Source organism: Acanthopagrus latus, chromosome 12 (assembly GCF_904848185.1).
Source record: "Acanthopagrus latus isolate v.2019 chromosome 12, fAcaLat1.1, whole genome shotgun sequence".
Lineage (NCBI taxonomy): Eukaryota > Metazoa > Chordata > Actinopteri > Spariformes > Sparidae > Acanthopagrus > Acanthopagrus latus.
In genome coordinates this window covers 18,477,905-18,501,852 of record NC_051050.1, presented here as the reverse complement: position 1 = coordinate 18,501,852, position 23,948 = coordinate 18,477,905, and the positions used below count along the sequence as shown (strand labels likewise).

The window sequence follows — 23,948 nt, the reverse complement described above, 5'->3', positions numbered from 1 at the left end:
TCGCGTTGTGGAGTCTCCATCTAAAAGTTTAAAAAACTTTTATTCAATTTATTTTTTCCCACTCTATTAAAAATTCTCATTTTAAAAGACTTTCATCAAAAATGTGAGTTGGTCATCATTAAGGTGTTTTTTTTTGCTTGTTTGGTTTTTTTTTAGGGTACAAAACACACCCTGAGAAATTGGTCAAACAGTTCATACATGTTGGTCCTTCTTCGAGGAAGAAATTTGCTGCGTGTCCTTCCAGAAAAACTGCAGCGAAAAATTCTCAAAACCTCGTTCATTTGGTGTAGAGAGGCGGGAACGGGAGCTCTTCAGTGGGCTGCAACCTTCACGACCAAAGAAATGAAAACGGCTGTATTAAAAATTGAGTATTAGTGAGACTGAATCGCTTAATAAAGAAGACTTGACAAAAACTTCCTCTTACTAATAAGCAATACAACACATAATGAGTTCAACACAGGCTGCTCAGCTGAAGCCTCACATTAGCTCACTTTGTAGATATGTGCTCCTCTATAACAGACGTTACAGAGTCAGTTTAATGACTCATCTCTACTTGTGCTACTGTTATTATTTTAGAATTAACTATCATCCAACAGGTGTAGCAGCGAACAGTATGCTGGATACAGCAAAGTTATACTTATATTGCTTTTTTAAGTGTCATTTGAACTTTTCATCCATCGCTCGATGTGCTGTTTGTGACCACCATCTCCTGGAAAAACCTGATTTACATGAAAAATGAAGATATAAATCTCTTAAAGTCTCACCAGTTGTCCGGGCTCCAGCGGGTGTCCTGGGACTCCATGATGTGGAAGGTGTAGACATGGCGAGATTCCTCCGAGGTGTTTTCGGCGCTGCGATGCACCACCTCCCCGTGGATCAGGACTACGCCACCTGAGCAGAGAGGTTGATGGATGGGTTGGAATTTGAACAACGGCGGACCAACTTTCACAGCTTTTCTTTTGGTGCTACACAATACTTAGAATGTAAAGTAAATCTTTTAGTGTATACAGTAAAATTTCAGATACAGGTATAGTGAGTCATAATTTCAAGAAGAGCCCAAGGTGGCATCTTCAAATGGCGCGTTTTGTCTGTCAAAAACCAACAACAATCGTCTAACAATCAATCAATCCTCAATCCTCAAATGTTACCAGCTACAAAAAGCAAAGTTTCGGCTCGTGTGGCCTAGACCTGCGACACTGGCGCATCACCTTTTTTAACAGGCGCAGGGATGAACCTCTCGTCATCGTAGGTCTGCTCTCGGCCGATGAAGTCCGTCAGGGGGAAGGTGCCTGGTGGGGTGCGCACCATGCGCCGAGAAATGCCGCCTGGGGAGAGGCGTGGACAACAGAATGAGAGACAAAATAGTGTCTGGATTGTTGTTATTGTTATTACCGACAGTTGTTTAGTACTGAATGGAGTGAGGTCACATGGTGATCTTACTGTTCTGTGTGCCCGGGATGAACCACAGGCAGCCATTGTTAACAGTGGCGTCCTCCAGGGCGATCCACACCCCCATAACCCTGCCGAGGGGCTCCGTGTACAGAAACGTGGCGTCTTGATGCGGCGTCACTGAACAAAATGACAAAAAATGTGTGATAAGGCTGTTTCAGGTTCATAGTTTATTGCTTGTTTTTTGAACAGTTTGTGCTCTTACCTTCTCCACCAATCCCTGGTTGCTGGAGGAGAGAGAAAAGGAAAAAAAAAATGTTATCTCATCACAAACTCCTCATACGGCTGACACTAAAGGTCATTTCGCAGATAGACTTCAGTGTTTTACCTTAAAAATGAACATGCTTTGCAGTATCACAGGACTTACAAGCCCCAGCTTCTTGGCTATGCCCTGGGAGAACAAACCTTGCGTGAGCGTTGGTTACTGCATGACTTAGTGCATCATCCTCTGATGCTGTTCAGCGGCTCACTCACCTGAATTCTGGGTGAATGTGTAACCTTCTTGTACAATGGTTCATAGGCGTGTAGCGCTAAAAGAGAACGGCTGGGATTAGTTATGGACTCTGAAGACAGGGATGAGGAGAAGTTATTCTGAAACTTACCATGTCCGACTTTATTAAGCGAACGCTGTCTTGGTACGATGAACTCCCCTGCAAAATGAGAAATGCTTCACCGATCTAATTTGGAATTTAACCATATAAATGTAAATATGATGGACAGGCAAGACAGCATCTCTCACCTTTGTCGTCAAACACTCCTTTCTCAAAGAAAAAGCGGATCTTATCTCCACTGGTGATGAAGTAGTCAGCGTTTCCCTGCAGGCCAAAAGGTTAACATCGGTCACCTGATCCAGCAGAGGATCATTGCATCACAGACAGGAGAGATTCAAGACCGTTCAGGAGTTTGGAATCACCTGACACAAACGTTTGATTCTGCACAGCCAGGCGGCAGAGAGGACGACTCTTTATCTTTTTATTGGTTTTTCACGCATTGATGAATCACCAGATGGTTCTGCTATTAAGTCTCCAGAGCTAAAGGTTTAATCATCAATGATTTATTTAAGTCCATTTGCACTGTTTATGTCCAGTTACGATTCAAGGGTCACCTCAGCTTTTCTGGACTGGAAAACAAATTCAGAATGGGTGGAAAACAATGGCTACAGAGACATGGCCTCAAGTGAAGCTTTAATCGTTTAATTATTCTAGCTTTGGGGCCCAAACTATTTAAACTTTTTGAATAAATAATACCTTGTGAGCCTGAATTATGTTGTTCTATATTATAGTGGTCATGTTAAAGCAAAGAAGAGAAACATTCTTATGAGAGGTGATTTCAAACTTTTGAACGGTAGTGTTCATCCCGCTGACACTGATTCGACCGTGTTGACATAAGAGTTTGCTATTAGCCTGAGAGGAAGGGCAGCTTGGGTCGAGGTAAACACGGGGTGACCGTGATGCATTCAGTGCACATGAGTGGGAACCTTACCTGCATCTTTAAGGGCGACACGGTGGGAGGCATGCGAGAGAAACATCATGACATGAAACCGACTCACTGACACTGTTAACGACTCATCTCACAGCGTTGCAGAGCGGGAGGTCACCTGTTTCTTGAGCTGCTCGTCGTGATAGGTGGAGAAGGTGGTGCGGCAGTGCTGCGGGACGTCCATCTGGTCCACTATCTCCGTCATCCTCTGCCTCAGCTCGTCACACTCCTGAGCGGACAGCAGCCCGTCCAGAACCACGTACCCATCCTGCATGTACTGTGAGGAGGAGAGGGGAAAGTCGAGATGTTTCGTTTTATTGCTCAAATATTAAGACCTTTATGCACAAAACATTCAAGTTCATCTTTGTTTCCACAGGTTCAGGATTATTTGTTAAACTGTATCATTTAGTGTAATTCATGTGGTTTCAGTTAAGATGGGGTGAGCTGATCCATCATGACACAAAGATGCAGGTCAAGAAGTAAACAGGTCCTTTGTTATCTCAGATTTAGGTCTCATAAAGGGTCAGTTGTGCTGCACTTACACATTAAACGTATTCTTGATTGAAACACATGATAGAGCTGTAAAGAATCACAGAAAACGTTAAAGTCATTTGTCCTGGTTGTGTCCTGTCTCCTCAGAGTAGAACTAAATACTAACATTTACATTACAGATTAGTGGATTTTAGTTATTCTCACAGTAAGTGTATGCAATGTTTCATCAACGTACCGTCAGAAAAGAGCAAAACCAAAGCTGAAGCTACTAAATAAAAATGTTTTTATTGTTTAAAGTGTGAATTTTTAAATAAGTTAGTGGATTTTTATCATTTCACTCTCAGGCCAAGCTTCTTTTTAAATCCGTCCTCTTGGTTCCTCTTGTAGCTGCAGCGTGTTATGTAATGAAGCTGAGATGTGCACAGATGCCATCACCCGTGAAATAAACACTGCGATCATGCAAGAAAGATGATAAAACGAGGCGAAATTAAGCCCCCAGATAACTGCAGACGTCCCAGATCATCAAAAAGTGCAGCTTACTGTACCGCAAGTTGTTGATCGTGATTGTGCAGCTCACCTTCTGTACATCCCGATCCGTCATGAAATCCATGTCTGCGGCTCTTCTTCTCTCGGAGGCGTGCGGCTCATGGGGCAGAGCCGTAAAAGGCTGACAAAACTTCCAACCTGCAGCCGCTGATTTGCGATCATGTGACGTGTCGAGATCAATTAAAGTATAACCCGCATGGTGAGCGTACAACTGAGGCCGTGAGCTAATAGGATTTTGGACTTTAACTCCTTCGTTGCGACACGAGAGGCGGAGCTGCAGTGGCGCAGGATGACCTGTAGATGTCGCTGTCGGCGTAACACAGATATAAACACGAGATGAAGTACGGCGGCCTGTAGCGGACACTCTGGGGAGAGTGGGGCCTGTGATCACACTTCTGCTTTCACTATTTTTTTTAAAAATTAAATCATATAGATTCTTCTACATGAATATATGATATTTAAATCTTTGCTTCTTAGTGTAATTTGGTAAGGGATGTCGCCGTACTCAATGTGCAATAGTGTAAATATTTTTTGAGTTTTTGTTTAATTATATTGTTCATACTGCTTTTTTACTTATATTTCTCTATATATTTTTCTTTTTACTTACTTATAACCATTTAACCCTTTGCAGCTGTAATACTGTAATCCCCGCCATGTGGGACTAATAAAGGATTATCTTATCTTATGTGGGGTAACCTGTCACATTATATTTTACAGCAAATACGACCACGTATAAAAAGGAGAGGCCACTGTCACTGATCCATCTTTCTTAAAAAAGATGTTTCTGATACCAGGGTTTTTATCTGAGTCAGTGGATGACAGGTAAAAAAAAAAAAGATAGAAAGAAAGAAAGAAAGAAAGAAAGAAAGAAAGAAAGAAAGAAAGAAAGAAAAATAAACAAATAGTCAAGACAACCAAACCCAATTGGCAGCAAAATAAAAATCTACTAATTAATTATTAATTAAAAATCTTTTAATTCCTAACTGACTGGAGGGGAGGTGCAGGCTTCAGACCCTGTGTGGGAGTGTCCTTACAGAGTTCTTAGGGCCACTTGTGAGTCATTGACCCACCCGGCCTTCACGTGGGTTGTTAGGACTGGGTGAGTCCAAGTGTGAATAGTTGTTAAGCTGTAGGCAGGTGATCATTTTGGACGAAGTGAAACGTCTCCAAGAAACTGAAATGAGTCCAGTTGCCCACAATGTTGCACTTAGAATATACAATGTCCTGTTATAGATTAAAATACCCAAGAGAACTTGAAATACTAAAAAAAACAATACGTAACTTAAAAGCTGTCAAAGGGCCCAGACACACCAAACATTTAGCTGCAGCGAAGGTTGACTGTTGAACTTCCTCGCCTGGGTTTCGACCAAAATCCACCTATTGAATAAAGCGCAAACACGACAGAGGACATGCAGTTCTAATTGAAAACATGGGGGAAATGGCACTGGAGAAGAGGCTGAGGCCGGATATAAATAGAAACCACACTAAATGGGTGAAATCATGGATAATACAGCAACAGGCTCAAGACAATATCCTTTTCTTTTTCCTGTTTATCTTCTTGTGTCCTGATTCACTTAGCTGAACAAAGAATCAGAGGGATTTCTATCACGATGGGCTCTACTGCTGATTCAACAAGCTCAATCTGCCATAAACTCGCCAACAACGGTCGACTTGAGCCAATGATGTGGAACATCGCACAGCTAGGGCCACAGAAGCTACCGGACAGTGTTGCTTCAAATGGTTCATTACAATGACTTACTGGGACCACCAGTGAAATGTCGGCAAAGAGAAGAGTCAAGGACAGGTGAGGAATGAACACACGTTCCAACTGGATTCAGTGTTAAGTGTTTATTTTATTATCATGTGTCAGAATGGTACAAAAGTAGGGTCTGAACATTAGAAATCAAACGTTCAGCTGTCCATAGTTTACAGACGTCCCGCTTAAAAAGCCAGTGTTCAGTCCACTTGGCAACATTTCATTAATAAAGGCCTTGTCGAGTGTGATACAGACGGTGCTGATTAAAACGAGTCTGCCCATCCGGCTTACAGTTCAGTCAACAACAATTGTTGTCAGGGGGTCAAAGTGGGCCGCTTTCCGTATGGCTGTAATACACATAAGTTCAGAATCGATAAACTCATGCTGCAGGATGTGGTGTGGTGTGGTGTGGTGCGAGACCCCCCCCGAAAAAAAGAAAACCAACAAACTGATCTACAGGCATCAGAATACAGAGATGGACTAATCTTACACAGTAAATACAATCATGTATTTAAACAAACTTTTATACATAGGTAGAGATTAGATGTAGATGCAACCATGGCAGTTTTTTTTTTCTTGAATAACACAAATTTGTGGGTTCAAGTGAAATGTTGTTTCATGACCACTCGGAAATATACAGAAATATTACAGATGCTAACAGCACAGTGATGTGTACTGTTACACACAATGCCCGAGGTGGAGGGTGAGTGAGCACACCTCCATTTACAGTGTGTTAAGTTTCTTAAGAGTTGTTTTTGTTCAGTTGTGAAATCCTGTCTTGTTTTCTTGGGACAGGAGCTGCAGCAAATCAATCAATCAATCAATCATGTTTCCTCACACAACAACCAGGCTAAATAAGGCATGCATGACATAAAAAACAACAAAAAAACAGAAAACCATGTTTTGATATTTTGCGTGTTAACAGGTCAAAGTAAAGTGATTTGGATGAAACTGCACAAAGCTTTAAAATGCACTGATTGAGGTTATATCTCCTGACATGATACTAATTGAAGTGCTGCCACAAGATTTTTTACGTAACCATGGGGAATTTTAATGAGTCACCGAAACTTCTTCTCTTTTCCGTGTTCCGCAAACAGCTGACTGACCTCATCTCAGACCTTCACCGACGCTGACATGCAGGAGAAGGGAGCGAGGCTGCAGGTTAAATGCGCTCATCTCGTGACTCAAAGGGAAGTGACTGTCACCGGCTCTGGAGGTCAGGAACTGAGGCCGTTCCTGTCCAAACATATTTGTGGATGTAAATCCGAATGTTCTCAGGAAAGTGACACTGAGAAGACATTTGGATGACTACACATGTTGTCATCGTGCTGACGTAGACCGGACCATGATACAGCTGAAAGTGAGAAAGGCCAGTTGTATGAGTACATCAGTCGGTATGGAGCAGTTTAAACCAATCCAGGGTGTGAGTGATTTTCCAGTAAAGCTCTGAGAAAGGTTTACATGGCACTCCTCAATGTCAGGAGTAACACAGACGATACCATCAATGAGTTTAGGGTTAGAAAAATAAAAATCTAAATGTTTTTAGCTGCCTGTAATCCAGTGGTTCTCAAACTGAGACCAGACCATATTTACACCAAAATTATCATAGGTGTTTTGTTTATAAGTGCTAGTAAACCCACTTAGAATAGGCAATTAACTCCTTTCCCTTTATCAGTGGATGAGTTTTGGATTTTTTTTCCCTCTCTGGTGTGTCACCTTTGGCATCACAAAACACAACAGGGATCATAAAGCAGCATGGTGGTTATGTTTCCATATCTTTTATTTCAGTCTCTCTTTAGCGCTCAGCACAGATGTTCGAGCGCTGCTTGAACAGGACAGATCAAAAACTATGTAGTCAGTATAAAAAACCTAATGCGCATCACACTGACAATTGTCACATCCAGCCAGGTGTGCCTAAACTGACAAAATACCTGTGACTACTGCAGAGTGATGTGCAGTATAACAGATTTCTTCTGAAACCAAAAACCAAGATGGTAGCGGGGGAACTCCAGCAACACACAACCTGAAGCCTAAACAGACATGAATCTCGTCTTCAGACTGACAATGCTACACCTTATCACATACCGTCTTGTGATTAATCTCAGATGCTGAACAAGGTTTGTGGCGTTGCCACAGTACCTCAAAATCCTCACACACACATTAAATACAACATTACTGCCCCTCTCAAAACCGAAAAAGCTCCACACGAGCCATCATCAGTATCTAACCCCCGTCAGTGGCACCTTTGGACAAGACTTCAACAGGCGGAAGGAGAAGTAGTTTCTATCAACCCTCTATTATTTAAACTAGATGGTGGCGACAGTGGAGTTTCTTTCTGTGGTGGTGTTGATGATGAAACACACATTAACCTAAATTGACTTAGTTTACATATTGGTCTTTTAATCTAAAAATAAATCCTAGAACAGGATGGGAAGTATCGATATTTCAAGATGGATCAGCACCAGACTACTGATGATTCATCTGACGTGGGAATGAATGTCAGCTGGACCTTTTCCCACTGAAGACAACAGCCAGACGATGGTGGGCGTTAGCAAGTTTTTTGTCTACTGTGAAAAGAGTATTAGTTTAATGAATGTGATTTATGTAGGAAAAACAAATAAGAAGTGTTTGCTGATGCCTCCCTGCGGATCTTTAATTCACTGGAAAAAATCAACATGGATCCTTTTTTATTTCCCCATTATTGTTGATGACTGATAAAGAATGTGGATGAGGGCCTGCCAGAAAAAAAAAAAAGTTTGAGAAGCACTGGATTAGTCCAACATCTAATAACATAATCACCAGGTTAAGGCCAAAACACATTTGATAGACTCACTGACAGGCTTAGTTTGAAAGTCTTAATTTGACTGTGTGCTGCACTGCAGGAGGGAGATTTCAGGTGTCAGCAGCACTGTCAACTGCACTGCACCATGAGCTGTGTAACCATATCAGATTTACTTTGGAGTGACGTATGAGCCGTCCCACGACTTGTCCCTTTATCTGTGGCCAGCTCCTGCACTATATGATGTATAATGTGCTGTTACTTATTCTACCTGCCTATTGGCATTCATTGTTTGGCATCCAACAGGTCAGTATCTGCAAAATGTAGTATAAACATGTTTTTTTTTCTCTTCCTTGGCACCACAAAATTTAAACCAAAGCGAATACATCAGCCACTCAAAAGAAAATTTAAGTAAAAGTGTCACACATGCTGGAAAAGCGGAGATTTGCTGTAAGTGACTGCATTTCTCTGGAGTCATCTGCTCTGTCTTTCTTCCACCTTTGCTTTCAACTTTAAAACTGTTTACTAGTCAACGCATTCAATACTGAGGCTCTTCTTCTAGGAGCATTCTATAATGACCTCTAAAAGGGCATTTGGATATAGCCAAGGCCTCAGTGAAACAAAATTCACCGTGAACAAAGGTGCAATTGTACCATTATTACAGTCAGACTTCCCTTCAATCTCCTTCAAAAGGCTAAAAATCAAAAAGAAACATCTGGTAACAATAAGACCACATACCATATGACTGATATGTATGAAAGAAAAGACATTAAAACCATACATTTTACAACACATGAATGAAAAACACAACTCACGAACGGTATGTTTGTGATCATTAACCGGGCATACAGCTTGTAAAAGATAAGGCCATATTAGCAGCGAGATGCCTGGCTGGGGTAAACATAGCAGGGTTACTCCAAATGATGCTATTAAATCCAAAGTCTTAACAACAAAAGTGTTTCAAGCAGACATGTTGCACTAATTTGGACCGTGGATGTGGAAATCACATATTCTGCATACACTCTCTACGAATAAAAGTTTCCCTCGTGTAGGTCGGTCAAAGCCTGTTTCCTTCACTCTGTAATTTCCTGTTTGTCCTCATTCGGATAAACAAAGCGCCGATAAATGTCCAGTTTTCGGTTTTCCCTGGAGTAAACTGAGCATGATGAATAGAAGAGCTCGCATGCAAACAGCCGAGCACTTGAGTCACTGACATTAACACATAACCTTTGAGGAGTGGCAGTAAGTTCATCCACTTGGAGGTGCCACAGAGGTAATAATTATCTAAAGTCTCATGATTTCAAAAAAGTACCTTGACTCTTGTTTGTTTTACTGGTGATCTACAATCATCTTGTATGATTAGTGCTGTGCAAGCTCGCATATGTTTTAACTTAAATCAACTGTGACTGGGAGATTTATTAATGTTTGCTACCCTGTAGCTTTAAATCAGGTACAGCCAACACAACTGGACACCTTGTGCAGTTAAACTAGTCAGTGAAGCAACACATTTTAGCCAACAAAGGTCACTTAAGATTTTTGACTCTGGGGATATGTTCCATAAAAAACTTAACACAAATCATTAAACAAACAACAAATCAGTAGCTGTGTAGGATATGTCAATGCTGAACCAATCACAATACAGCCTGTCTGAACATGGTATCACTGTATTGTAGTGTCTGAAAGTTCCAAATGAAGTATCCTGAAGTCCAAGTAAATGATTGGCTTTGTTTTAAAGATCTATCTGATATCGGCATGTTGGTGCTGTTTCTTGATCATCATTATCAATTCTGTTCCACAATTATGAGCCCTCAACAGTTATGGCTTCATTGCTGAGAACAGGACTCCAACCCATCAGACTGGATTGTGTCCTGACAGAACATATTACTATACTGTTCACTTGTTTCTATAAATCTACTATTTTCCACTTCTGTTTGGTTTAATGTTAGTTAGTTCAGTTCTGGTAACAAAGATGCTTTGTTAGGTTCAAGAAAACAGGTTCAAACATACCATTTTACAACATAAAACACGATTGAAAGGATAATTTATCCCATTAACAATTTTTTCCAGTCTTTTTCCTCCCAAATTGCAAAGCTACGGCAGCACAAAAACATGATTGGTCGGGTGCAATGATGGTCGTGAAGCAACATTAATAACAACATTCCAGGAACAACGCTAACACCACGATATCAGATTGTGTATGTTTTAACAAGTCACTCACAATCAATCTCACACACCTTTGTAAGACACAGCTGTAATAAGGGCTGACCTAAATACCATTTTTGGGGCTTCTTAGCTTCAGTGAGAATTCTAGTCGAAGCGTCAACATAGAGGGGCAACACACGCTATCAAACTTGATAAATCATAATTTACCTATACCTTTTGCTATTGTAATTTTTATCTAGTTAGAGACAAGGACAGGAAGGTGAGGAAATGTCAGTCACTGTTCCAGCTTCCAAAGTCTGAAAAGTTGAGCTTGTATTTGTGCATTTGGAGCGGAAACGCTCTCTCACTAGTGTTTATGTGCAAAGGTTTTCAGACTACCTAAGACACCACCTAGAGAAGCTTGATTTCTCACTCTCTTTATCAGGCTTTAACCTCTTTTACTATTAGCAGATGCTGCATCTCCTTCTCCATATACTAATTTGAGGTCAATCACCACCAAAGAAACTTTGAAGCATTTGGGTCAGCCCTACCTGTAAATGTGTGCGATGTTTAGCCATGCAAAATTAAGATAAAGCCTGTTTCACACGTCTAAATAAGACATGATGTTTAGCGAGGGAAAACAAAGAGTCCAAGAAGAATGGTGCACTTCTCCATCACAGCTCCCATACAGCCAAGAAAAAATGCAGGGTGTTATTCTGTCGAGTTTGTTTCCCATTTTTTTCTTGTGAATATTTGTCATCTTGTCTTTGATGTCAGTTCCTCAGTCCTCTGAGTTAAGGCCTAAGCTGTGGGGACAGCTGTGGGTTGATCTGCTGATCACAGAATCTTTTTGTTCACATAAAAAGATGTCTTCGAGCAGCATACCGAGTGCCTGGAGAAAACAAGGCCAAACCTTCATGCCTCAATGAATCGTCAGTCGCGCTATTATTTATCTACTAACAAGTGCCAGTATTCTGAGCCACACTGCACCACAACTGCGAATAAACGATACAAATTTCAAAAGTAATTAAATAACTTTAAGTCTCAAGGCCAGACGAACGTCAGGCAAGCACTGCTTTGAGCATGTTCAATTTGTGCATGTATCACATGATTGTGAGCACATTTAGCTCAATGGCAAGGCTGAATCGTGCAAAGTTTTTCCTGTGTGTTTGGTTTTCTCTACCAGACAGGTTTGCTTTAGCAAGGTCCTGCTGAGGCATGCATATTGGACCTCACCTCCTTGCATCCTCACAACTTTTATATTCAGGGTGATATTACAGAAAAGCTACATTGCTTCCACACCTTTCATCACCAAGCTCGTTTATGAGATTATGAGATCCTTGGCGACCATGAAACTCTCCAAAAAGACATCCTTGAAATTTGCACCACATCCATGCTTTAACAAGTTCTGCATGGAGGCGCCAAGCACGAACCAAAGAATAAGACATACATTTTCACTGCTCATTTGTTTCTCCTATCAAACACGTCTCCTCGGCAGCTCTCCACTGAGATTTGGCTCAAGCTTGCTCCTTATCGGCCCTCCAAAGCTGCTCTTTGACCTCTGATGGCAGCGTGTTGAACAGGTCCTCCTCCACCACCAGACCGCTCCTCTTCAGCAGCCGACACTCGCTGAGCTCCACTGGGAGACACTCGAGACGGTTCCCTCTCAGCTCCAGCTGCGTCAACCCTGTGAGCTCTCCGAAGCGTGACGGCAGCGTCTGCAGGCAGTTGTTTCCCAGATTCAGAGTACGCAGTTTCTTGCACTTGAACAGCTCCGGGGGCAAAGTCTCGATCTGAAGTGGAGAGGATAAGAGGCAGAATAATGAGGGGTGTGAAGTTAACAGTACTAACATGGGCTGAGTTGTTCAATTTTTAATCCATGTGCCCTTTGAGAACGACACGCTGTCCTATAGATGTGAGCAAAGGTTATTAAGAGATGAGGCAGCTGTTTCCACTGTAGTGACTTCAGAATGGTTTGGGTCTAGTTCCTGTTTACGCAGATGTTACCAAGTTAACAAAAATCATCATAAAACTCCTCATCATAGGAAACCAACCTAAAAAGGTCAAAAACTCTGAAAATGTACTGCTAGCCTTCAAGTATGAAGTCTGGCCATAATACGCATCAACAAATCATTTAAAACTAAAATCCGGTCATGACATCTTGTAGCCTTCGTGTCCTACAAAATCTCAATCTCTAATGAACAATGTCCGAAGAAATTATATAAACCTACAGGGACACAATTACACAACTCATTTGAATTGATAATGTGCAAACGTGTTAAGAGGATTTAAACATGAGAGGCCTTAAAAACACAAGAGACACCAGAACGGTCCCGTTTAATGGAGCTATTTTTGGCTGCACACAAACCTGCTGGAACCTATTTCAGTTAGCAAGCAAACGCAGTAAAACAGCATTAATAGAAGCCTTTACTGAAAACACATGATCCTGTACGCTCCTGTGTGAACAACTGTGTTTTCAGGAGAATGCTGTTTGTCTATGTGTTTTTTTCAGTGAATCTAATAAATGAAGAGCATTTTGCTGAGACTGACCCAAAGCCAAATGGACTAACCCAGCCGTGACTGTATAGCAGGATTTGGCACGGCCCTCAAAGTATTTAAGGCAATTATCTTTGCAGCTGAAATAAACAATATCCTGACTATAAAGGCCTCTTGTGAGAGTTTACAGGAGATGGAAAATATTTTTATCACTGTTTTTCTCCTCTGAACAGGAGAGGCTGGATTAGTCTATACAGAGAGATCGTGTAATTATAAACATAAATGCGAGCTTTGAAAAAGCTTCAAATCCATCATTGTCTCTACTTACTGGCCCGAAGTAAAGAAAAGAAAGCTGCACATTGTAGGATAAAACTGACATTGCAATATTTTGTATATGCATGCTGTCATATAAAGAAAAACATGGACTTCCACCAGCTTGTTTTATAAATTATCAAGAATGATTGTGATTGGTGGTTCACTGAAAAGCAAAAAACTCCCATGTATCCAGAAACCTCTGGTAGATCAATCATGCAAAGTTTCTTTTAGTATCAAGCAGCGGGAAAGTTCTAGCATGACGTGTTTGAGTTCAATTGCCTTACTTGACATTGCATGTCTTGCCATGCTCACATTGTGGTATATTGTACAGCTCTACTTTGCAGTTAAAACCTTTGCCTCCTTCTATCAGTAAGCATCAAGAGACTTCTGTGTGCTACTATATGACGCATCCTTTTTTTAGTCACAGTAAAGCAGATAAACAGTCCAAGGAGACATAAACGTTTTGAGTGTGTTGGAACTTCAAAGTTGTATTTGGAACCTAAAACCAGAGGTTTTTGGAAGTGTTTGTTGACTGTACACAACAGCATATCTGCCAAAGCCTCAGTCATGTGGATATCTTTAAAGCCATAACCTGCCTATGAACATCTCAGCATTTATCCACGTTGACCTTTGTGAACACTTTATCTGGCCTTTGAGCTAATCTAATTCATACTAGATAAAGACAGATACGGGCATAGAGGAAGATTACCTTTCTAAAGACATAGGAAACGAGACAAGCTTTCACTAAAATAAAAACATGCACTGGACAAATGCAAAGGAATGTTTTTCCTCTCACCCTGTTTGCTGTCACAGCAAAGTACTGCAGGTTCTGGAGGAAGCCAACGTCAGCATGGATGCTAGTGAGATTGTTGTGACTCAGGTCTAAGAAGCGGAGCTTGCGGCAGAAGAAAAGTTGACTGGGGATCTTCTCGATCTTGTTCCTGTTCAGGTACAGCCTCTCCATGTTGGTGAGTGTTCCGATCTGTATGGGTATGTAGGCGATCTGGTTGTACCACAGCTTCAGGCACACAAGCCGGTGCAGGTGCTGGAAGCTGATGATCTCCTCGATCGTTTTCAGATTGTTGTCCTTCAGGTCGATCTCCTGCAGGTTGTGCAAACTAAAGATGGAGTGTGGAATGCGTTCAAGATCGCAGCGGACAAGCTCGAGCTCCGTCAGGTTGACCATTTTCTTCAGGCTGTTGAGCACCATCAGCTTGGTGCCCTCGTTATTGATGGAGAGCTTCTGGAGGTGCACACCCACATCAGTCACCACCTGCGGCAGCTTGGTCAGGTTACTTTTCAGTCGAAGCACTTTGAGACTTTTGAGCTCCCGAAGCCCATCAATGACAATGAAGCGATTGTTCTCAGCACTCAGGTTCCCAGTTAAGTGCAGCTCATTAAGGTTCTTCAGGCTGTAGATCCACAATGGGATCTCCTTGATGTCTGTGAACTTAATGTGAAGAGACTTCAGGTTCTCTCTCAGGAAAGCAAGGGCCGGAGCCTCAATTTTAGCTGGTGTGTGATAGAGCCACATCTCCCTCAGGTTGGAAAGCTGGGCGATGATTGGTGGGATAGTTACGTCGGGGATGAGCTCCAGCTTGAGCACTTCCAGCTCAACCAGATCAAAAACTGTGTCTGGGATCCCACTGAGCATGAACAGATGCAGCTCCAGCTTCTCTTGAGAGTTCTTGGTGATGCGCTGCCTCAGCTTCTCCAGCGTCCACTCATTGTTCAGGTTCAGCTGCCTCAGCTTGTTCTCGCTCACCTCTGACAGAAACACAGCGAAGCGCTTGGAGTAGAGCGGGTCATACTGATCTATCATGTGTAGCATGAAGGCAAAGTCATTCTTCAAGTCAGGGATGTCGCTGTAGCTACTTTCCTCACGGATTGATTCAAAGGAGTAACGCTTGAGGGAGCGGCTGACCATCCAACAAAGAGTGTACATGCAGATAATACCATAAACTACTACCAAGCTGATGTAGAAACAGGCCAAAATCTTGAAAAGAGTTGCTAATGGGTGAGCGCAATAGAACGTGCTGTACCCTGTAAGTTTCTGGATATTCACTGAGCACACTACACTGAACCTGATGTAACGTACGTAGTAGGCTGTGTAGCTAATAATAAGGATAAACTTGATAACTTTGATGATGGTCTGACGTATGTAAAGACGGTACACTATATCACCCTCCTCTACGTGGATCCTGAACTTCTTCACCTTCTCAAAAAGAGCCTTGGCCTGCTCCCCTTCCTTTTTATCTAAGACCCCAGTTTCAGACCGATCAACAATTCCTTGTTCAATCCTGGACTTTGTTCGTTGGAGCATGGGCACGCTAGCCTCCACATCCTCACTCACGCACGAGGCCTTCTTGTCCATTGAGCCGTTCATTTTTCCCAGAGGCTTGGGATCACTCTCCTCCACAACGGTCTCAGACAAAGCTCTTGTTGTCCAAGGGGAATCAAAACACTTGAGTAGGATGGAAACAAAGTGCTCCAGCTTAGAGCTTGTGCGGGGGAACTTGAACCAGAAGTTGCTGCAGGCCAGAAAGATAAGAGTGTGGAGTAGCACCAGATAGGGGAAATATTTGGCAAACCAGTGTAGTTCGTTCTCGTAGCAGACTGCATCGACATAGTTATACTGATGGCGGTCGAGGTCATACTGAATGCCTTTTGGTTCCGGCGCAAAGGCGGTGCTCACATTTGGGAGGGGCATGGTCTCGCAAGACCCGTCGACCACCCACTTGCAAGGCAGGCAGATCATCTTGTCCTGCGTGACCTGCAGTGTACCACCGAACACCGCAATCATCAGCATGACGACTGAGATGTAGTCGGTGAAAACGTCCCACCATGGTTTCAGGATACGGTACGCTGGCTGGGTGTCAGCAAAGTACCGGAGCTCTGTGATGGGAATCATGATGGTTTATCTAAAAAAAAAAAGACAGAAAACAGTGGATTAGTTGGTGACATGCTGAATTCAAAACATGCTGGACTGGATTTTGGAAATGTTAATGTTTTGGGGTAAATCTCAGATATGTTATTCAACAAAATGATAGGAAAATCTGCTGTATGGTTGCCTCTGAACTAAAGCTGAAACAATCAGTTGAACAACAGCAAATAAATCACTAGCTATTTCGATAATTCTCCTATTCTGGTTCCACAAATAATTCTGCTGGTTAGTTTGACTAGTTCCATTTTCTGTGTGGAAAGTAAGTAGGCCCACACAGGTTTACAGCTGTACACAACTGTTTCATTAACTCAGAGTCTATATAGAGGAATAAAAAACAGAAGAAAGGAGGCATGTATGTGACTCAGCTGTGCAAAAGCTTAAGTGTTTTACCACTGTTTAATTTGGAACCCATTCACAACTGGGACTGGTTCTCAACTCTCATCCTATAGGTACAGCATTCACTTTACTTAGATTTAATGCTAATGTCATTACAATATTTTACAGTTGGGAAGCAATGCAATTCATGCAACAGTGTCAGTACATCACATTCCTGTGATGCTGAGCCCATATTGCATGGAGAGATGTTACAGCATAATTATGGTGTTTCCACCCTTACTTGAAAATAATCTTTTCACAAACATCACAACTAGCACTGTTATCATCTAGTACTTGCACATAAAAGTTTGACTTCATTGTTTTGCGATTCTCAACTGCAAGAAAATCTTGGCAGCCTCAGTAAAAGCAATCGATCAGCTTTGAGGCATTTGAGAAGGATTTTGAGCTGCTTCTAGATTCCCATTCCTTAATGTTAGTGCTGTTTGCGGGAAGGTTTAAGGTTGGGGTTAAGGTTCTTGGTTTTCTTACACTGTGAAAACTGCTTGCTGAATGCCAATATACTGTATAGCAGTTTGCCAAACATTCTGTATGCCATTTTTTTAAAACGCACACTTTCATACACAGATCTTTCTAAGCTCTGGTTCTAGCAAGTCAATAAATCTTAAATACAATTAGGAACTGACATTTAGTCATGATAACTGAGCCCAGTCAGCATGTCTAAGGTCAAGTGTGGAGGTTACCAGACTGGTAGCACACAAAGAGTCCTAGTCATTACATTTGCTGTATATTTGCTGTGCATCAGGGATATCCTGGGCGTCCAGCATGATCCAACTGAACACTGCAGTTCAGAGATTGCAGAGCAAGCCAGAAGCAAAAGGACCACAGGCACTGACACAGCATGACATGTTCACACAAGTCATTGTTCCTCCTTCTGATGTGCTGCGATTTCTCTGCATGAAGTTCGATCATCAGATGCTGGGTGTCAAATCACAAATAAATATCTGAGGAAAACCCAGAAAAACGAAAGGCTCTTTCTTATCTTTGATCAGAATGTGTAGGGATATTGAGGTCAAGTCAAAAACAACAACAACTTTGACTTGAACACTCCTCAGGCAAAATGCTAACAACAACATGTGAGATCAGGCAGTCAGGGGAATAATAAACCCCAAAACCAAAACATTCTCCCAAGCATCCATTTAAGCTTGAGTGCAAATGTCAATCCATAAATAGACTTCTTCCTTAAGTTAATGTGTGAGTAATGCAATTCCTTGAAGCAGTCGAAGCAGTTTTTCTAATCTTACTCACACTGTTTCAAAACTTAATGTTAACTGAAGACTAAGCTATTATGTGCAGAAAAAAAACCTCCCTGTCTGCTCAACTTACCCCTGACTTACAGGAAAAGGATGAAAGAGGATAGCTGGTCAAGTGGTCACAAAAAAAAAGCCTTGTTTTATCCAGTTCAAACCAGAATGGCAGTACAGTCGCTGTGGGCCTCCTCTGTTACTTCAACTCAGAAATCACAGCACACAGTGACCCCAACAGCTGGCAGCTCCAACACCTCTAAATGTGATCATTCTCTTGGTATCACAAACAACAATACAATATTCATTCTGCTGATTAATTACACATCCAAACCGGATATACAGTACAATAACAGGTTTAGGCAGAAAGGTTAAACAACACATAAACAAATATCTTTGCACTTTCTTACTGGCAGAGAAACTTGAAGCAGTAGGCGTCGTCTCTAAATTCAAAACTACAGATAAAAGGCCCGTCGCAAGACTGCACTGATAAGATCAAGTAAACTGTAACAAGGAAGATTCATGCAGCATGTCTTCAAATAAGAAACTCACTCCAATGGAATCCCATTTCTATGAGGCCCATTTCAGAGTTTTCCCACTTAAAACTAAAAAACTGAAATATTTTCAATGAATATATGTACGAATGACATAATTATGAGATAAAAAAGTCAAAATGGTGTGATACAAATGTCATGATTATGAGATAAATCTATTAAATCTATTTCATAGTTTTTACTTTTTCTCTCACAATGTTGACTTTTTTCCCTGAACAGGCAGAAATGGGCTTCCATTATTTCCAGATCCAGTTACATAATCACAGTCAAGGGTATCTTTAGTTAAAAGAACAATCAAGATTTGTTTCACTTTATCCTGGCACAGGAAAAAAAACAATGTCTGCGAGCAGCTTATCTTGTCACACTGCCCGTGTTTCCAGGAACATCTCTCAAGAATTTAAACCAAGAACTTACTGATCCCTTTCACCATTCCACCGTAAACAGGACCATCTGAAGATGATATCCTAATCCTAATTATAACTTGATTAAAAAAGAAAAACTCCAGACTAGATTACATGGTGACTCTGCTCTTGGCTTCCTGTTTGTAGCCTTATCCAGGCACATTACTTGAACAGAGCTGCTTTTGTGTAGGCAGTCTCTGTGGATGAGGCTCTGACACGCAGGCTGAGAGAGCTGCAGGTGAACCTGGCCACTGTGAGAGCCAATATATTACAGAGTCAGCTATAATTTCCCTCAAGGACACAAGTGTCTCTTGACCGAAGCAACAGTCAAACAGAGAGAGAAAATCCTATTATGACTCTTTGCAGTTTATACTGTTAATACCAATCCATGTGGAGGCAGGGTCAAGGCTGCTTGTTGAAGAGGATGATTTAGAAAATAGATGGAATTGAACACAGATGAATACCAGCATTAACGTTGCCAATACTTTTATTACACCCCATTAGATTGATAAATGCCTTTGTGTTTGGTATATCTCTAAATATTTCCCACCAACAACTACAGGAATTTTCATCTTAGACTAAGAATTTACCTACAGGACCCTCAATGTCCAAGCCACAGAGAGCCTCACATATTTATAGACTTCTTCTCTATCCTGACACCACACCCCATAAGTGTCATCAATAGGGGTTGTTATATATTACAATAAACACAAAACATACTGTTCTGTTTTAGATCATTGTGCATTGACTTCTGTTGGGATTTTGACTGTAAGCCTGACAAAGAAAGTCATCTGTAAAAGTCATACTGGGTTTAATAAATTGTAATTGCCATTTTTAGTATTTTCTGACAGTTAAAATAATCATTAGTTGCAGACCTAGCACACAAATTCAAAAACCTTAGAAAAATGAATGCACCTATCTTATATTTTCCTTAAATGCACATTACATAACTTCTGCCACAAGAGGTGTCTCAGGAAAACTTGAAAGACGTAATTTGGTGACATTGTGAAGTAGCATGGGATCATGGGAATTATCGTCTTCATTGTTAAACGCCCACTTTTGCTGATGAAAATTAATCTGACATCTTCACAGACAAGGTAATGTATTAGTTTTAATCACATTACATTTAGTCACGTTCGCCTCCCCTCTTCCTCATTTTCAGAAATATGATCTGATGTTTTCCCAGAAGTTAATGCAACAGTTGACTGAATAAAATGCACTGTCTCCTTGAAAAAAAGTACATATTTCTGTGGGACTGAACATTGTTGCATCATTATAATAATTACTAATATAATTATCATGATAGACATGAATCTTTTCAGTAACATTAATATGGAAAAATAATTTACATAAATTAAGCAAATGTCCACTTTTGATAATGGGCAACTTTTATGCATTAATTCAGGATATCCGCCACAACTAATTACTGTTCCAACATCCCACTGCATGAAACTTATTTAAAGACCAGTGATTGCTGCATTGCCAAAAAAAAAAAGAGTCTGTGGGACGCTTTGAACTGAATTTTATGATTATTTCAACAAAGACTGTGGACCAATTATGTCCAGATGATACCTTTTATCGCCTCTGTACCAATTCCCATGAATCCCTAACATGAAAGCCTCTTATTCAACCAATACTTCAAACTCTTGGCTATAAGGTTTTGTTTTTTCCTCTGCATAAACAACCTTTCCACAACTAAAATGTACTTGAGAGGTGAAACTATATAATTCTGTTTTTCAGCCACCTCCCTGTTGCCGGGTTCTGCTAAAGCCCGTCAGTCTGGGTAAACCTTGATAGGTGTACATCAGGTGGAAAAGGGTTCACAATCAGATGCCCACATTCTCCCAAAACACGAGATGTACTCTGTTCCTCCAAAAACAAAACTCTTCTTGTCTGGCCACCGAGAAACAACGAATGATCACAGCTTCTGTTCTCGACCCATCTGCTCAACCCTTGCAACTCAGGACTTGCAAGATCAAGTCATGAAGCAGACAGGGCAGTGTTTTAAGTCTTGACCAGGTATAACTGGTTTTATCTCACATGAAGCCACTTTCCTTTTCATGATGGCACTGATGGTGATGTCATCTTCACACATGCTCACAATCCACACACACGCACACACAAGGGGCATGAAAACCATTTTGTAAACGCACAGGATGATGATTTTTATGAATGTTATGACTAGCTGTAGGTCCACAACAACAGATCCGAACACGGGCATAATGCAGATAGCACACCAGCCATTTAAGCTCTTTCACAGTGACACAATATTGTAAGTGTTGCTGCAATATTCCTGTCACAATGAAATCACCGTGAGGCAACATCAGTTCAACAATACAGCTAAAAAAAAAACCCACTGCATGTCATAATGGAAAAACAGTTATTTATTATTTTTGAAGAGACAGTTCAAAACATGGATCTGAATTTATAAACCTATTACAAATCTATTGTTTACTACACCGGTGCTCTATCGGCAGTGTTTGTGTCATTACCAGAACAGCGTTACCTTGCTGGCCTTCAACTGTGGACGAAACGTTATTGAAATACTCTGGAAATATTTTAGGAGATATTCTAAAATAATCTAAGAGTCTGACAGTGATTCGGTGTAATAACATGTAACCCAAACCCAGAGAGCGACCTTCTCTTCGGTGGTCGTCTCCTCAGCGGTGCTGCCGAGAGCCGACGGTGGGAAACGATGTCTCATACCGATGCCCAGTTAGCAAACTGCGGCAGTGAATTCACACCGAAACACGCAAACACACACAAACGGCTAACTAAGCTAGTTAACGTCCACGCTCGAGAGATAATTCAGAAAAAAGACCCACCTGTTTTAATGAAGCTGGTGTCTCTCGCCACCTCCTCACACGGGTGACACATTTCTCAAACGTTTCTCAGCGGCTGCTGGCGGGTCTGACACCGGGCCGGAGCACCGTTCCACAGTGACGGAGGAGAAAACTGCCCCGAGACACGAGCCGAGCGGGCGGTTCGGCTCTCTGGCGAAGACTGGCGGAAGTGCCGACACATGGCCGGTGTCAAAATAAAAGCACGGCGGGAGCGTGACACACTGATCGTGATGATAACAGCCCGAGCCCTGACGTGACCTTTATTCAAAACCTTGTATGATAGTGAACGTAGAGAGACACATATTTTCTTGATCCCGCTTGAGCTGTGCCATTAACTACACTTGTGATGTTTGTCATTTTAAAATATTATTTTCCAAGTCAAGATAAGGCTCAGTTTGTCATAAAATTAATGACCATGGAAATACTATGCATGTCCCTTTGTTGAGCCCTCACCAAAACCCTTAACTTAAGCATTGCACAGCTGCTCCTGTTTATTAGCTAGCTAACAACACTGACAAACTCCCCCGTCACACTACTGCTGTTGTTGATATGACCAGTTTTATTGTGATTTTCATCCATTTCAGTGCTTTTCATGTGCCGAGTTGGTGGCCATGTTGGCGTTGGTGATGTGTGTGTACTACCTTGACATCAAACAGCTACTTTATTGACTTGGGAAGTTATATTTTCAATTGACAAACATCCATTGTCTGTTACTGCTCAGCCCTCTCAGGGTCACCGGTGCTCGAGAAGATTCCAGGTAACATTGGTTGAGGGTCGGGGTGCGCTCTGGATAAGTCGCCAGTTCATCACAGGACTGACATACAGGGAAAAACAACCATTCACACTCACATTCACTCCTACTGACAATTTAGAGCAATCTAACATTCCTGCATGTCTTTGGATTGTGGGGGGAAGCCAGAGTACCTGGAGAAAAACCTCACCCAGAGAACATGCAAACTCCATGCAACCCAGTACCCTCTTGCTGTGCAGCAACAGTGCTAAACATTGTGCAGCCATTCTGCAACATTGTATGTGTAGTTCATGGAACAATTCAAGCGGGATCAAAGAATCATTTGAATCAAGTTTTTCCAAAATAAGGTCCCATGGGGCAAACCAGAAGGCTTGTGACTTCGACTCTCTATAAGGATAATACACATTTAGTTCAACTTGTTATGTTACTATGATGTATAGGACACACTCTACAATAAGGTACCGTGAAATTTGAGTGGCTACTAAGGAACGAATGAGGAATTAATCAGGAGTTACTTTTAATTAAAGAAACGTTAATAAATAATTACTAAATAACTGTCAGGGTTGGTGTAATAAGTCCTTGATCCAGCCCAGTACAAACTGAACTTTGAGATGGATTTGAGATTCTATTATCTATAAAGAAATAAGTCAACAAAGCCTTCATGTGACTTTGGAGAGGTGTGTGTCTGGGTGTAACCATTAATGAACCAGGGCTTGCAAAGCACATTTGGAGAAAAGGTACAGTGATATTAAACACAACAAAATGAATAATAGGCCTAATATAGAGATAACTGCAGTATCCCCACCAGCACAACATTTCAGAGAGTTTTCATTCTCATACCAAAAGGCAAATGTGGTCAGGATCATCTACCCTTCTGAGGTGTTTTCAGAGGACTGTTCCTATTAAATAATACACGTTTGCTTAAATTAGGTCTTATGAATAAGGAATGAATGCTTCCTGTAAAATTTAATTGTGCAGAATATAAGATGGATGAGCTTGGAGTGTGAACCAGCAGCATTTGGGGATCATGTGTTTCAGGGTAGACAGCTCAACATTTTCCTATTTGTTATTTGTTTCCTATGGAACAGGGTGTTTATTCTGTTCTGGTTTATCAAATATAAGCCTTATGTCAACATCCTTACATTTTATTTATCACTCAGTAATGCAGGAATACATAAAAAAAACAAAAAAACACACACACATAGCCTCACCACAGAGACAGTGTGTCAGCACTGGGAAGCCTCCCAGCTCTCAGTTTCAGACTGACTGCAGTTCCCCTAAACAAGCTCCCATCACGTCTCCAAGCAGGATGGAGCAACAAACCCTTCAATCTCAAAAAGCTCAATAAATTTCTCATTTGTGCT

At 41.4% G+C, this 23,948-nt stretch overlaps 2 protein-coding genes across 3 annotated transcripts; both read right to left on the bottom strand.

Moving 5' to 3' along the window:
* Positions 1 to 21: 21 nt before the first annotated feature.
* Positions 22 to 4,255, bottom strand: phyhd1 (phytanoyl-CoA dioxygenase domain containing 1). Of its 2 annotated transcripts, XM_037118002.1 has the most exons (11): positions 3,998 to 4,255; positions 3,047 to 3,205; positions 2,189 to 2,264; positions 2,052 to 2,099; positions 1,924 to 1,979; positions 1,778 to 1,840; positions 1,655 to 1,676; positions 1,441 to 1,569; positions 1,209 to 1,325; positions 765 to 891; positions 22 to 326 (listed from the first exon to the last, which is right to left on the bottom strand). In XM_037118002.1, exons 1-11 carry the CDS (start codon positions 4,028 to 4,030, stop codon positions 278 to 280), a joined length of 879 nt encoding a protein of 292 aa, XP_036973897.1. In that variant the 5' UTR covers positions 4,031 to 4,255; the 3' UTR covers positions 22 to 277. The 2 variants fall into 2 exon arrangements, with proteins under 2 accessions (XP_036973897.1, XP_036973899.1); XM_037118004.1 differs by lacking the exons at positions 3,047 to 3,205; positions 3,998 to 4,255 and adding an exon at positions 2,932 to 2,979.
* A 1,544-nt stretch (positions 4,256 to 5,799) lies between these two features.
* Positions 5,800 to 21,988, bottom strand: lrrc8aa (leucine rich repeat containing 8 VRAC subunit Aa). Its single transcript, XM_037116996.1, has 3 exons — positions 21,816 to 21,988; positions 14,251 to 16,375; positions 5,800 to 12,436 (listed from the first exon to the last, which is right to left on the bottom strand). Exons 2-3 carry the CDS (start codon positions 16,363 to 16,365, stop codon positions 12,161 to 12,163), a joined length of 2,391 nt encoding a protein of 796 aa, XP_036972891.1. The 5' UTR covers positions 16,366 to 16,375; positions 21,816 to 21,988; the 3' UTR covers positions 5,800 to 12,160.
* Between the last annotated feature and the right edge of the window lie 1,960 nt (positions 21,989 to 23,948).